The 13,384-nt window shown below is 38.9% G+C and overlaps 1 protein-coding gene across 4 annotated transcripts in view; it reads left to right on the top strand.

The window, feature by feature from the left end:
- Positions 1–12,764, top strand: part of RNF150 (ring finger protein 150) — a 281,379-nt gene extending 268,615 nt beyond the window's left edge. For 3 of the 4 annotated variants that reach the window (XR_012435131.1, XR_012435132.1, XM_045392903.3), the window contains one exon: positions 4,190–4,715. Coding sequence is in view for 1 of the 4 variants with exons in the window: in XM_005555970.5 (XP_005556027.1) it covers positions 4,190–4,308 (119 nt within the window). In the remaining 3 variants the exon portion in view is untranslated. Of the gene's footprint in view, positions 1–4,189 lie in introns of all 4 variants that reach the window. The other variant, XM_005555970.5, reaches the window with a different exon arrangement.
- The last annotated feature ends 620 nt before the right edge of the window (positions 12,765–13,384 follow it).

The raw sequence follows: 13,384 nt of genomic DNA, 5'->3' as shown, positions 1-13,384 counted from the left end.
CATAGGTGGGAACTGAACAATGAGATCACTTGGACTTGGGAAGGGGAACATCACACACCGGGGCCTATCATGGGGAGGGGGGAGGGGGGAGGGATTGCATTGGGAGTTATACCTGATGTAAATGACGAGTTGATGGGTGCTGATGAGTTGATGGGTGCAGCACACCAACATGGCACAAGTATACATATGTAACAAACCTGCACGTTATGCACATGTACCCTAGAACTTAAAGTATAATAATAATAATAAATAAATTTTAAAAAAAAAGAAAACCAAAGGAAGAAAGTATATCAAATAGATAGGATCCTACTATGTCAAATGGACTAAGAGTATTTTTCATCTCTAAACTGGAATAAAAATACCTCAAATAAAAATACATCAAAGGGTGATTGTATCCAATGAGGGCTAATATTACTTTTACATTAGTTTTTGTTAGTTTTTGCAGAGAAGGAGGCAAATTCAGTCAACATTTATGTTATTAATAGCCACTTATCATCCCCAATTAGTACCAACTGCAGAGAACCTTCTAAATATTTTGCTGACAAAGTTTTCATTCATATTATTGTAGCCTAAAAGTAAAACATCTGCCTTGATTAAACAATAAACACTGTTAAAAATTACGGAACAAACCAAGTTTCATTAAAAACATAGGACATACTTAGAATAATTTCACATCCTCGGATTATTTTAGAAACAAGGTTTTAAATGGAAAATGATTAGATGATATTGGTGCAATGTTATATCATAAAAATTGAACCATTTTTGTAAATTTCTCTATTTTCATTTATTTGAATTCACCTTTGCCTTGCACTGTATAGTACAGTCTTAATTTCCAAAGTAGCACCATGAATTCAGCAGCTCATAGTTACATCAGTCCCTGTGGCCCCTTTTTCTTTCAGTTCACACACTCCCATTTAGAAAACTATGGGATCTGCTGAGGCTGGTGGCTGCAAAGCCAGAATGAAGTTGAGAAGCTGCCACTGTAGGTAGCAGTGAGTTCTGTCTCTATAGAACTGTAACTAACTCAGCTCTTTATCTGTGCTGCTTTTTTTTTTTTATTTTTTTGCTGGACCCATATGAAAGTCATAAATTCATTCCATGATGAGCTCTTTGGTTGACTTCCAGTTTAATTGTGAGCTGAAAATTTTGGCTTCCTGTGAGCCGAGTTGATTGATGGGCCACTGCAAGAGAAGAAGTGGAAATTAAATTCCCTATAAAGTACAGCTCTCATTTTTTATCTCCAGGAATAAGATTTCAGCTTTCATTACACCTCCAAGTGGGAATTCTCCCATTCGTTCATACTTGTACTAAATATACAATAGCAGGCCTTTTTTATTAAGAAAAAAAATTGCAAAAATAAAAACAATCTGAAGAATTGTAAAAAAGGCAACTTTGTTTCTCAGTGGTCATTCTATCTAATAATTATTCATCAGGAACCCACTATGTAGGAGGCCCTGTATTTGATTGGCATCAACACATAAACATGCATAAACAACAACTGGAAAGGACTCTAATGCATCCAGTCCAAATTCTCATTTTCTAGACAATTAAACTTCAGCCCTGAAGAAGAAAAACAATTTTGACAAAATAACACATGCAGTTACTAATAGCAGAGGCTAGAATACAGTATAAAGTAAGATAGATTCCCAGTTCTCATAAGTATAAAGTATACACACACACACACATATATATAGTTCTTATTGTAAAAATGATGCTTAAGAAGAGCACTGAGCAAAAAGAGTGGACCTGCCATTTGAAGCCACTCCCAGTCTCTCCTGAAATTCCACAAAAACCACAGTGAAGGGATTTTTTTTTAAGACAGAGCACAACATGGACAGGTAAAATGCAAGAAGAGACAATAACAAAATTTAGGCAACTGCAAAAAACAGATGAACAGTCCATGACTTAGTAGACTGGAGACACAGCAAGCCCTTGCATCCGGCTGTGTGGGTTGTGTCCTGCCCCACTTCAGGAGCCACTGCTCACTCGGACTCCGGAGTGAAGCTGTGCTCTGCAGTAGTGCAGTACACACCCTGCACAACAGCACACCACGACCCTGCTGAGAAAACAAGCACGAATCAGCTACGGGGAAAGGGAAAACCATCTCTGTTTGCCCTTGAGAATTCCCTGAAGGTCAGGGATCAAAGGCACCAGATGGCTCTGGAGAAGATAAATGGAAAGGAAGTGCACACACACACACATCACACTTGTAGTGAAGTGTGAGGCACAGATCCAGTTTCACTTTTTTCTAAATGACTAGTTTTCTTGACTATTTGTGTAATGCCACTGTTTTTAAATACCAAAGACTTGTATCTTTATAGAGCTGCTTCCAGGGTTTTCATTTAACCATTGATCTGTTACATTGCTATGAATTTCCTGCAATTATGGATCTAGGAAACATATAAGAGCTTAGTCTTTAGGTTGGATATTTCCCTGTGAAATACCCCATTTCTTTGAAACTGATTCTTCAGGCCATAATTCTTTGTTAGTTCTCTTATTTGTCTCCTTTAAAACATCTTAGGAATTCACTGTCCTTCGTGAAACTCAGGTATTTTTCTTAACTGTGTCACAACATGAAAAAATTACATTAGTGATTATCAGAACAGAAGTATTATAACCATTATTATTCTTTAGTACTTAGACATTTTTGTTGGTTTTTTTAATTGCATATTTCTTCTGCAAAGTAAGAGAAAGTATAAGACCTTTGGGGTTGAAAGCTGCCTTTATGCAGCTCAGCTCTCTGGCCTCCTCTGTCCATATTCCCTAGCTTGACTCTGCATTCCAGTCAAATTAAAAACTCTCTGATATCTGCCTGCCCACAGCTCCCTATCACCTCCAGCCATCTGCACATGCTATTGCTTAAAAGATTATTTCTTCTTATTCACCTGACTATAACACAGATTATCCTTTAGGACTCAGACATTGTACCCAGTATATGGTTACATAGCCCTCTTACCTGCTTCTGTAATACCCGGTACATGTCTGCCTAGTGAACGGTCTACCTTCCCACCAGACACTAAGCTCCTTGAGGACAGGGATTGTCTTGCTCTCCGCTATATCCATAGCCTCTAGCATAATCCTTAGTGTGCAGTAGGGACACAGTAGATAGGTCTTGAATGAGTAAGTGATATATGTTCATTGAAGAGTATTTGGGAGAACTGAAAAAAAAAGTTAAAAGAAAATGAACATAAATCCCAACCCCAGACATGACTCTCGTTAGCATTTTTGGTTTCCTTGCTTCCATTTAACTTTCTCTGTTGACCCCATTGCATACAAAGCTTTAAATGTTTCTGTTCTCACTTCACAGTATACCGTGAACATTTTCTCATGTAACTACAAATTATTTGAAAACGCCATTTTAATGGTTATAACAAGATTGTCCTTTAAAAGCAATAGGTTTATTCAGATATTCTCTGTTGTTGGACTTTAAGTTACTTGCAATGTTTTGCTACTGTAAATAATGCTTAATTGAGTAGTTTTGCATCTCCAGTTACTTCTCTATAATACATCCTGGAAATGCAATTACTGGGTGAAAATTCTGCAGTTCTATATGCAGTATATCATGTACCTACCTACCTCAATGTACCCTTAACTGTAATATTATCTTTTTTAAAGAGTGAAGATTACATAGACAAAAAAGGATATCTTATTTTTACCTTATATTTATCGGTCATTTACATTACACTCTTCCATGAATTGTGTAATGGTAGCCTTTGTCCATTTTTCTATAGAACTGGTTTTCTTATTGATTTAAAAATTTCCTATATGTTAAGAATAGAAACCTTTGTGAAATTTTTTGCAAATTCCTGAGTTTGATATGCCTTTTGATTTTATTTTACACGTGTTAAACATTTTTAAATGTTACGCATATGTAAAAATCTTTTCTTCTGTGAATTGCCCAATTACTTTTCTAAATAGAATTTCTTGCCCTACTTATAGTAGATATATATTTTCCTACTTAGACATATCCTTAGATGATATATTTTATTCTTCTAGTTTCTTTTGTTTGCATTTAACTTTTTGACCCATGTGAGATGAGGCTTTAACTAGAGTTTTTATGGAATACCCAATTTTTCTAATACCTTCTCTTGGCCTTTAAAGAAATATTATTACAGGCAATTGTACTGAAATAACCAGCATGCAAAGACATAGCTCAGTGTTCACTGTGAACTTTGCTTTCTCCTCCCAGGTGAGCAGGAGCCAGCTGTAAGCAGCGATTCTGACATCTCCTTGATCATGGCAATGGAGGTTGGACTGTCTGATGTAGAACTTTCCACTGACCAGGACTGTGAAGAGGTGAAATCTTGAAATGACAAATCCAGAAGAAAAGAGATAGTAGGACCCAAGGGAAAGGAAGGGAGGAGTGCTCCAAGACTTGGACCAGGCACACACACACCTCCAGATCACCTTGGCAACTCCAGGGCGCTCTGTTCAAGAATGCTGACGAAAAGCAATATCCAAAGTCTTGTCAATCAGGATGCAGTTTCTCCATCTGTACGGCAGTCTGTGGCCTTAGCAGCTGGGAATTTAAAAGCTGATTTCCACTCCCATGTCCATGTAGACATACACTTCAGAAGCTCCTTAAACAGACTGAAAGGCCACCTTTAGGATTTCTTAGTTTCATTTCAATTCTTTCCATGTCTTATTGTTCTTGTTTTTGGCATGTTGTTTGATTTCTTTGGCAATTTTTTAAAGATTATTTGTAGTTTACTTTCCATCTGTTCCTTTGTTTTTCCTTTGATTCACTGCAGCTTTTGTATAGATTTCTGTTTAGAAGCACCAGTTCCTGCTATGATCAGTTTGTATTCCATCTCTGAGATATGGGGTCTTGGCCTCTCAGCATGAAGTGTGCATGGCTTTGAGAAGTGCCTCCGCACCCTGAAATGGACTAAGGCCAGCTTTCATTAAGAATCTAAGTTCTTCTAAGTGGGCCTTTAAAAATCCCAGCTGCCAGAGACCCCAACACTAAGCTCTAAATCGGCTGAGGCCACTGCTGGTTATTTTAAGCCACATCACACTGGCTTCCACTTGCCAGGCTTGATTAAGGGCCCACGTGACGTGAGAAGGGAGCTCCAGGGAAGCCGTTCCATTCTTCTGGGTCTTACAGTCTTTGGCTGAAATTCTAAACTCAGAAGTCCCCTCCAAGGCATCCAGTCTTTGGTGGTTGTAGGGCTGGTTTTAAAACCAGATACCACATTTTCTTCCCATTGAAAACAAAATGCCGGTTGCATTGGTTTCCCCTGGGCTAGAACAGTTTTTTTCTTACCTCTGTAAGTGGGTTCTGTAAAAGATGGAGGCTTTAGAGAAAAGCCAATCATTTTTAAGTCCAATGGTAAACACGGTGGGGGCTGCAGTAGCACCAAGCTTTTACCTTAATTTCAACACACTTCTGTTGCATCTCACCAGACCATGTGGAAGGATTTAGGTGAATCCCTAGCAGATTGCTTCCCAGGGCTCCCTGAGTGTGTCCAGATGCCTAGTGAGGAATGAGGTGTGATTTGCTGTATCATTTGAACCAAAAAGTATGCAGCATGAGAATTTGCTAAATCAAGTTTATCCTGATTGAAATAGACAAAGTAAGAGGGAAGGGAAAAAGGTATCAAGTAAATACTGAAACCCAACGGTATTTTTAAACTGTTTCTGTTTTTATTCATTTTTTGTAACTATGACAGAAATGTGCTATTTTTGCAGTGGGCAATTTTGTAATACATTCAGACTATCCAGATACAGAGATGACTAAGGTCACTGATAGCGTCTCTGAACAATCAGACGGATCACCTTATCTCTACACAGCTGGCAAAGACCAGGCCACGGCTTGGATTAACTAGGAAAGAAACCTTTTCTCACTGAGTTGTTTTTATGTATTGATGGGGGCTTTTCCACCTCATCAGACTAATACTCATTCAAAAGGAGTTTGGTTCTGCTGTAAATCCTTGCCACCTGCTGAGACATGGAGTGCAGGTCAAGGGAGAATACTAGCTGCTCTTTTTTCACCACCTTTACCAATTTCCTATTTGATGGTTTATAAGTAGACAGGCAAGGCAAATGATTATTACCCTCAGAAAGGTCGCATCTCCGTAGGAGTCCAGCGCTTCCTGTAATGAAATCCACTCTCTGTGTGTGGGAAAAGAGACAGGAAGGAATGAAGAGAGCTCTGAATCGAGAATCCTAGATGAACCACACGCTTTACTAAGCCTCAGCTTCTCCATCTATAAAGTGAAGGGTTTAACAGCATGAATCCCCAAGCTCCTCTAGCTGCAGGACCACTGATGAGCCTTTCACAGGCAGGACCCATTTTTGCAGATAGCTATGATTTGTGGCAATCAGGCTTCATAGCTTGGGGAGGTAGAGTTACCTGACACGTACCATGTAATAACAGCCTTTGAGACTTGACACCACTATGTTGCTGAGAATGAAAATCTAAATGATTGAAGTTTTAAATCCAAGTAGGAGTTGGTTTGCTTTGCCTTGTTTAAAAATTACTGTTAGTCACAGAGTTTGCAGTCTCTGGATACCTTCAAATCCTAGCTCTCACTGTGGGATTCTTGATCTCGAAGGTGTTTATTTTTCACAGTCAGCATAGGCTTGCGCCACCGACTCCTCCTTCAGTTGGCTTTGCCCAAACAAATTTTAGTATTACTGGTATTAACTTTAGTCCAGTGGAATTAGAAGGATAATTCAACAGCAACAGAAATATAAATTATATTCCATTCCCAGAGAGAATGCGCTTTGGATTGTTTAGTCCTCTGATTAACGAGTATTTTCTCTTCCTGCCAAGAGCTAGGTGAATCAGGAATTGATTGTATATGCAAGCCCTGGCCACAGCTGCACTTACAGGATGCCTCATAGATGATGAGGGGTCTCAAAGGCCAACCCGAGGCTTGCAGATCTGACCCCAAAACCCCCTGAGCCTTTGCCTTTCATGACTTACCAAAGGTTTGTTTCTGGAGGATTTTCCTGTAGCTTTGATAGTTTTAAAAAAAGAAAAAAAGAAAAAAAAAAACTTAACCAGAAAGTTTCCCTTTCAGAAGAAAGAACAGGGAAACAGCCCTTCCTTATAGCCTTCTTTAGCTCCCTCAAACAAGAGACTCTGACCTGGAGACCCAGTAGTCTACAGATGAGTGTCAGAGGGTGTGTGTACCCTATAGAAGCAAATGCAAACTGTGTATTAGCAGATGTGCATTTTTCTGTAGCAAGAGTCTAGACTAGCACTGTCCAACAGAAACATAATGCAAGTCACAGACATAATTTTAAATTTTCTACTAGCCACATTTTAAAGTGTAAGAAGAAACAGGTAAAGATAATTTGAATCATGTACTTTAACCTAATATTGTTTCAACATGTCAGTAATGTAAATTAATGACGTGTTTTACATGTTTTTGTGTACTAAGTCTTCTAAATCCATTGTGTCTTTTACACTCACAGCACCTCTCAATTTGGATAGTCACATGTGGCTAGTGGCTGCCAATTGGACAATGCAGGTCTAGAGTTCCTCCAGTATTCTCACAAGATCCCCTGACCCTTACAAAAGAAAAGAAGGTTAAAACCTTAATTACCTCCAGGGAGAACTGGACACCACCCAAGTCGCCTAATGAGAGGCCCAGAGGTTCATTTACTTTGTGGTGAATAAAGATTCAGGCAACCCTTTTTAAAATTTCTGCTTGAACTTTCTAACCATATCACTGATGTCCATGACCATCTGTTACTACTTCTCTGACTAGTTGTTACTTAAAAGTCACACAAACCATGCTGATTTGGTGCTGAAACAAAATTATACCCCTCACTTCTACGGCAAACCCTTGGACTGATATGTGGCACTTAGGAGCCAAAGAGAACTCCAGACTGAAATCACCCAACTTTACCTCAACCCCTTCTTCTTCTTCATGGTTGGTGAAAGTCCTTTCCCAGTGTCCCCCAGTCCCACAGCTTAGTGAAAACTCATGGACTTGGGAGGAAAGAATGATAAATTACGTATTGACTCCAAATGCAAGACTTTATGTGGCCTTATTGAAAAAGAATCTTTGGGGGCCTGTGATCATCCGGCCTCTACTTGGTGAATTATGACCACCTCCAACAGCCAGCATTTTACTCCAAGTCAGCATCCACCTGCCACCCCAATGCTATGGGGAAGAAAAGGAACATTTGCATTCACTCAAAATAATTTAGGGTTACCTTTAGGAACTGCTACCTCCTGTGCGGCTAGTCCCTTTGGAAGAGCTGAGCCCTGACTATGAATATAGCTTTTGAACATTGACTTAATCTCTGGGGCTTGACATCCCCAGGAGTGTCAACTCTGGTCATCTACGCAGGGAGAGGTAGAGTCTGGAGAAGGTAGAAAATTAAAAGTGGCAAAGGTACCTACCCACTTTTGACATCACATGGTAATGATCAGAATCACAGAGGCAAAGCTCTGTCCAAAAATGTTCATTTGGTTTTTTTGTTTTGTTTTATTTTCTTGTTTTTAACATTTCCTTCACCCTCGTGAAATATCCTGGAAATTCATAGATGTGGGTTTGGTCGTTTCAAAAAGCACCATGCCCAGTGGCCATTTCAGTCACTGCCCGGACATCCCTGAGGCTACCATACTCTCAAAACCAAATCAATGCCAGTGATCTAACATAGGATTCTTTCTTATCTATGAATTTTGTTTAGATGGATATTTTTGCAGAGCATAAAAAATCAAATGACATTTAGTTATCCAGTGAATATATCACCCTGACTTAAAAATAAATCCTTGAATCAAAACTTTTTCAAAAAATCTGGGATATGGAGTCACTCCCTCTGTGGAGCCAGAGTCCAGCCTTTTCTGGTACTCAGGCCACTAAGGCAGTTTCCAGTAGCACTTTTATATTTTCTCTCACTTAGATTTATTTTCCTTTTCTGTCTGTATCTGTTTTTCTCTGACTGCCTATATCTTACTTTGTATACACATACATCAATTATTTTCCCATCTTCTCTCCCCCCCTTTTATTTCTAATTTGTTTTCTCTCTTGCAAGAAACTCTGAAATAACCTTCAGAACAAAAAAAAACTGGAGGTTCTATACCTACAGAGTTATTATCATTATCGTGATTACCATTGTTACTGTTGTTGGTGTTTTTCTTCTTTTTATTGTGTAGCAATATCCATATTCACTTCTGATGAGGCAAACCAGTTTGCTATAAACCAATGTCCTCCCTAATAGAGTCAGTTTCATTTTCACTTCTCATATCACCAGTTGTATCACAACCCATCTTAACAACCATTGCCATGTTTTCAGGCTTCCTTACCATAAATGTTTTCTGGGCAAATAATGGCAAAGCAACAATTCCAGAATGCTGTCTAGGTCTGCTTTCTCCCACCCTCAGCATTTGACCCTCCTCATTCGCCTGAGCCCCCAGGGTTAGAATTTCTTGGAAAAACTTGTATACTGTACCTGTTGGAACGCCCATTCTTCCTCACATCTTAGCACTAGAGCTTGCTCATCGTAAGTGATCTGAGGGCCACTAATTCCTGAAGACTGACAAAGAGACACAAAGAGACTCCCCTCCTAAGGTGGGGATGCATGGTTCTTCATGCAGTGCTCTTGGCCACCGAGATCCCTCATCCATGCCATTGTATGGATGAGTACATTTGATGTTGGCAGTTAAAATGGGATGGGAGTGTCACCCTGCAGGAAGTCAGAAAAGAGGATGGCAGGATCTCTGATCAGGAAGCTGGTCAAAGCAGGGCTGGAAAGCTGCTGTGCTTAACAAAATGTGCATGCTGTCCCCAAATAAATGCTCATCCCTAGGTTTAGAGCTGACCTGGGTTTTTGGGAGTTTGTGTTTTGAAGGAATTAAATACTCGTGAGTTAAAATACTCATGATGGCAAAGAAGGTCTGGATTGCCTGAAAAATAAATTAATTTTAAGATGCTGATATGAGTTTCTCATCATCTCTTAGCTCTTCCTTTTCCCTCCTTTTGTCCTCACTCAACCCCAGACCCTGTGTAATAGGAACATTAATTTTTAAACAGCCACGGGTCAATAGCCACACTGTTCCACTCTACGCCTTTTATTGACACTAAATTAGCATCCCAGAACTAATGAAGCAAGTCCAGACGCTAGACGTGGCCCCTTAATATCGAGCAATTTGATTGCAAGCCTGCTTGTTCTACAAGAACCTGCTGAGCTCAGTCACATCTCTCTTCACCTGTCTTGAGTGCTTCATAATCAAGTGACTTTTTCAGGAATTTCAATGATCAAAGATCTTCTAATCCTGTGCTACTACTGAAGTTTGCACTTAATATAGAGCCATTTGCTCTATGGCCACCTGATAAATATTTGCTGATGATAATGATAAAACAAAAATATATACATCTACTAAGAGGTCTGCGATGTCTGAACACACGGAGAAAAATCCTTAGAGAAGGTCGCTTAATTACCCAAAGTCATTGCTTGACAGAATATCTGTGGTCTGTTATCCTTAGTGAAGTGACAGGCTTGGAGAAGCAGGGAAAATGTGGGGACCATGTGTGCTATATAAACCAAAGACTGATCACCATCCAAATGAACACATGTTTCTTCCATTGACTAGTTGAATTTTCTCCTAATGTTCTCATAAATGAAAGTGAAGGTGGGTTGCATGGTTGAATGAAACCATTAAACCTTATGGGGTTTTCTCTTGCAGACTGTTGATTGACCTTACTAAATCCTGAAATCTAAAAAATGAATTGTGGCCTTAGTACCACACCATCTTTGAAGTCTAGTGTTTAGTCCCCTTTTCCTTCAAAACTTTCCGACAAATCTAGCGCTTTACTGAACTCGGAATATTGTTCTTTTTGAGAATGTGAAGATTTTAAATAGCCAAAGAATTTTCATGTATAAGAGCTAGCTAAATATAGTATATCCTGCTCTTTGGAAGAAGATACCAAACTGTTGCTGGTACTAATGGGTATAGTAGAGCAGTTGAAGAACTAACGCATACATGGACTTTTTGGTCTGAATTTGTGTTGGCATCTGTGGTACTTACTGTTCAGTAGGATGTTATTGCAAGGGGCAGAGTGCCCTCTGCTGGAATAATCGCAGTTCTTCTTTCAGCAAATTGATTTGACTTGGGTCACGAATTCAACAACCAGTTACTTGCCTTTCATCATACAATGTCTTCGGTAGTTGAGAATTTGGTCTACATTTATCAAATGAGGAAAGAATGTCACAAACTCTAAAAAGTTGAAGGAGACTCCACAGATCTTCTCACTGTCGGCAGCCCTTACTTCTGCAAAATGTTGAAAGATAATGTTGCTGTGTCTGCAAAGAAGATGCCTCGGCTAGAATGTCTGTGTGGTTATAAGCAAGGGACTGCTTGTTTTTGTAAGTTATCTCAACTTTATTCTTGTGAAATTGCAAAGGAAGATCAATAAAAGGACTTCTTTCATATGAATGTAAATGGTGTGAAATAGTGATGTGTTTTGTACATGTACATAATCTATTTACTTCCTGCTTTCACATTAGTAATCTGAGATGGTTCTACCATTTTATAATTAGAAAGAGATGTAGGGGTGGGAGTGGGGAGGGTCTGTTATTTTTATAGAGGGGTGTCCCTTACATTTAGAAAATGAAGTAATTTTGTATTTGTGAAAAGTTACATTCCATTCATTTTCTGGAAAAAAAAAAAAGGGGGGGTATTGTTCTTTAAAATGTTCATGAGCTGGGAGGATGATTATTCTGGTTTCCAGGGGAAACTCTCAAGCAGTACATATGTGATACCCAGTTTTGTAGACTGCAGACCATAACCAGCAATTGCCACTTGTAAAAATGTGAAAAAGAAACAACTTATTTTAACCACTTTGTACAGCACATTATTTCCCACTAGAAAAAAGTCTGCAAATAATGAATTTACAATTATAAATAATCAGACATGACATCATAAATCAATCTTCACCCTACTAGCAAGAGGAAATTCCAAAGGCTTTTTTTTTTTTCCTATCCTAACACAAATTACTTTTATTGTAAACAAATGCTTCCAACAAAATGCTTTTGTTGTAAAATGATTGATGTTGGGGTGAAGTCTACTTATCTTCCCCACGAGATTTTTCTGGCTAGTCTGCAGATCGTAGATGATGGTGCCATCTCGGCATTGTCTGTCCTCTCCATATTCAGACTGTGTGACTGAGCTTCCTTGATTTATATAGCATCTGACCCAAAATCACAAAAAATGTCACTCCTGATGACATTTGCAGGACTTTAGGTAATTCTTAATTGCCGAAATAAGTACTAATGGATTATGTAGCCTTTTTACCCAAAAGTAATCTGTACAATGTTGTGTGCATATTTAGATGATTAAGTTAAGGCAGTGTAGTTTTTTAATTTGTTCTGTATAAATTTCTTTCCTTCTTCCCCACCTCAGGCACATACCCTACTTCTTTCAAGGCACTTTATATCTCTCTTGAAATACAAAGAAATTGAAGAAAAAAGTAACTGTCTTTAAAGGAATTTGTCTTCTATTAGGAGACACAGACTTTTATTTTGCTTTATTCTATTCTCTATGTACTTGGAGAGCGTAATCAGTTTGTCTCATAATGGGCTAGCAATGAATCAAGGATGATAGTTGGAAACATTCAATCATTACAACATGGTTATTTTTGTTATATAGAAGACTATTGTGTAAATAAGTGCAATCGTGTTCTTATGTACTGGCTAAAAAAATATGTTGCAACTATAAAGATTTTAAAATGAGGGTTGTGAATTCCAGGAAATTTCACTGCAAAATTTCTTTTGGTTTTGTTTTTTAATAAAATGGAACCAGATGCTTGTGTTTGTGTCGTCTGTATTCCCTGACTTTGTTGCCTATCCCTGAGTTGCAGAGGTGGTGCTATGGATTTTAAAACATCATATTTATTGTTAAATCATGATTATGTCCAAAGACCAAGGATAATAATAGCTTCCTTGTTTTTCTCAGGTAAGTCAAGTGGCAGGCACCAACCTTCTCTTAGCTCTGCTGTTCTAAGGGAATTGATTAAGAGATGTGAGCAATTCTGAAGAAGAATGGCTGTGAAATGAGCTTGAGTTGCTGTCTGGCAAGAACTGAGCACTGTGCTTATGGACTCTCTCAGGCAGGTTTATACTAGGCAGAGTTATGCCATGGGGCCCGCCAGATGGGCTGGGGCAGACAGATTTCTTTTTTATATTTACTAGTATATTTCTAAAAGATTTTAAATAGCAATTCCTTGGGATTCGCAAAGGAACATGAAGCAAATTTAAAAGATGGAGCCTGCTGGCCTGGGAAGGTGGAAAAAGAAGGCAGGAAAGGAGAAGGGCCCTCTATTCAGTGGCCTCAGCTACTGGAACCTGGAAGGCCTTTGGGTGTGACCTAGCCCCCCACGCCTGGCCCAGCCGAGACTCCTGACACATCCTCTTGAGGAGCAGC

This window comes from Macaca fascicularis, chromosome 5 (assembly GCF_037993035.2).
Source record: "Macaca fascicularis isolate 582-1 chromosome 5, T2T-MFA8v1.1".
NCBI classification, from domain to species: Eukaryota; Metazoa; Chordata; class Mammalia; order Primates; family Cercopithecidae; genus Macaca; species Macaca fascicularis.
Note: the sequence above shows the minus strand (reverse complement) of the source record. Positions and strands in the feature narration are given on the sequence as shown.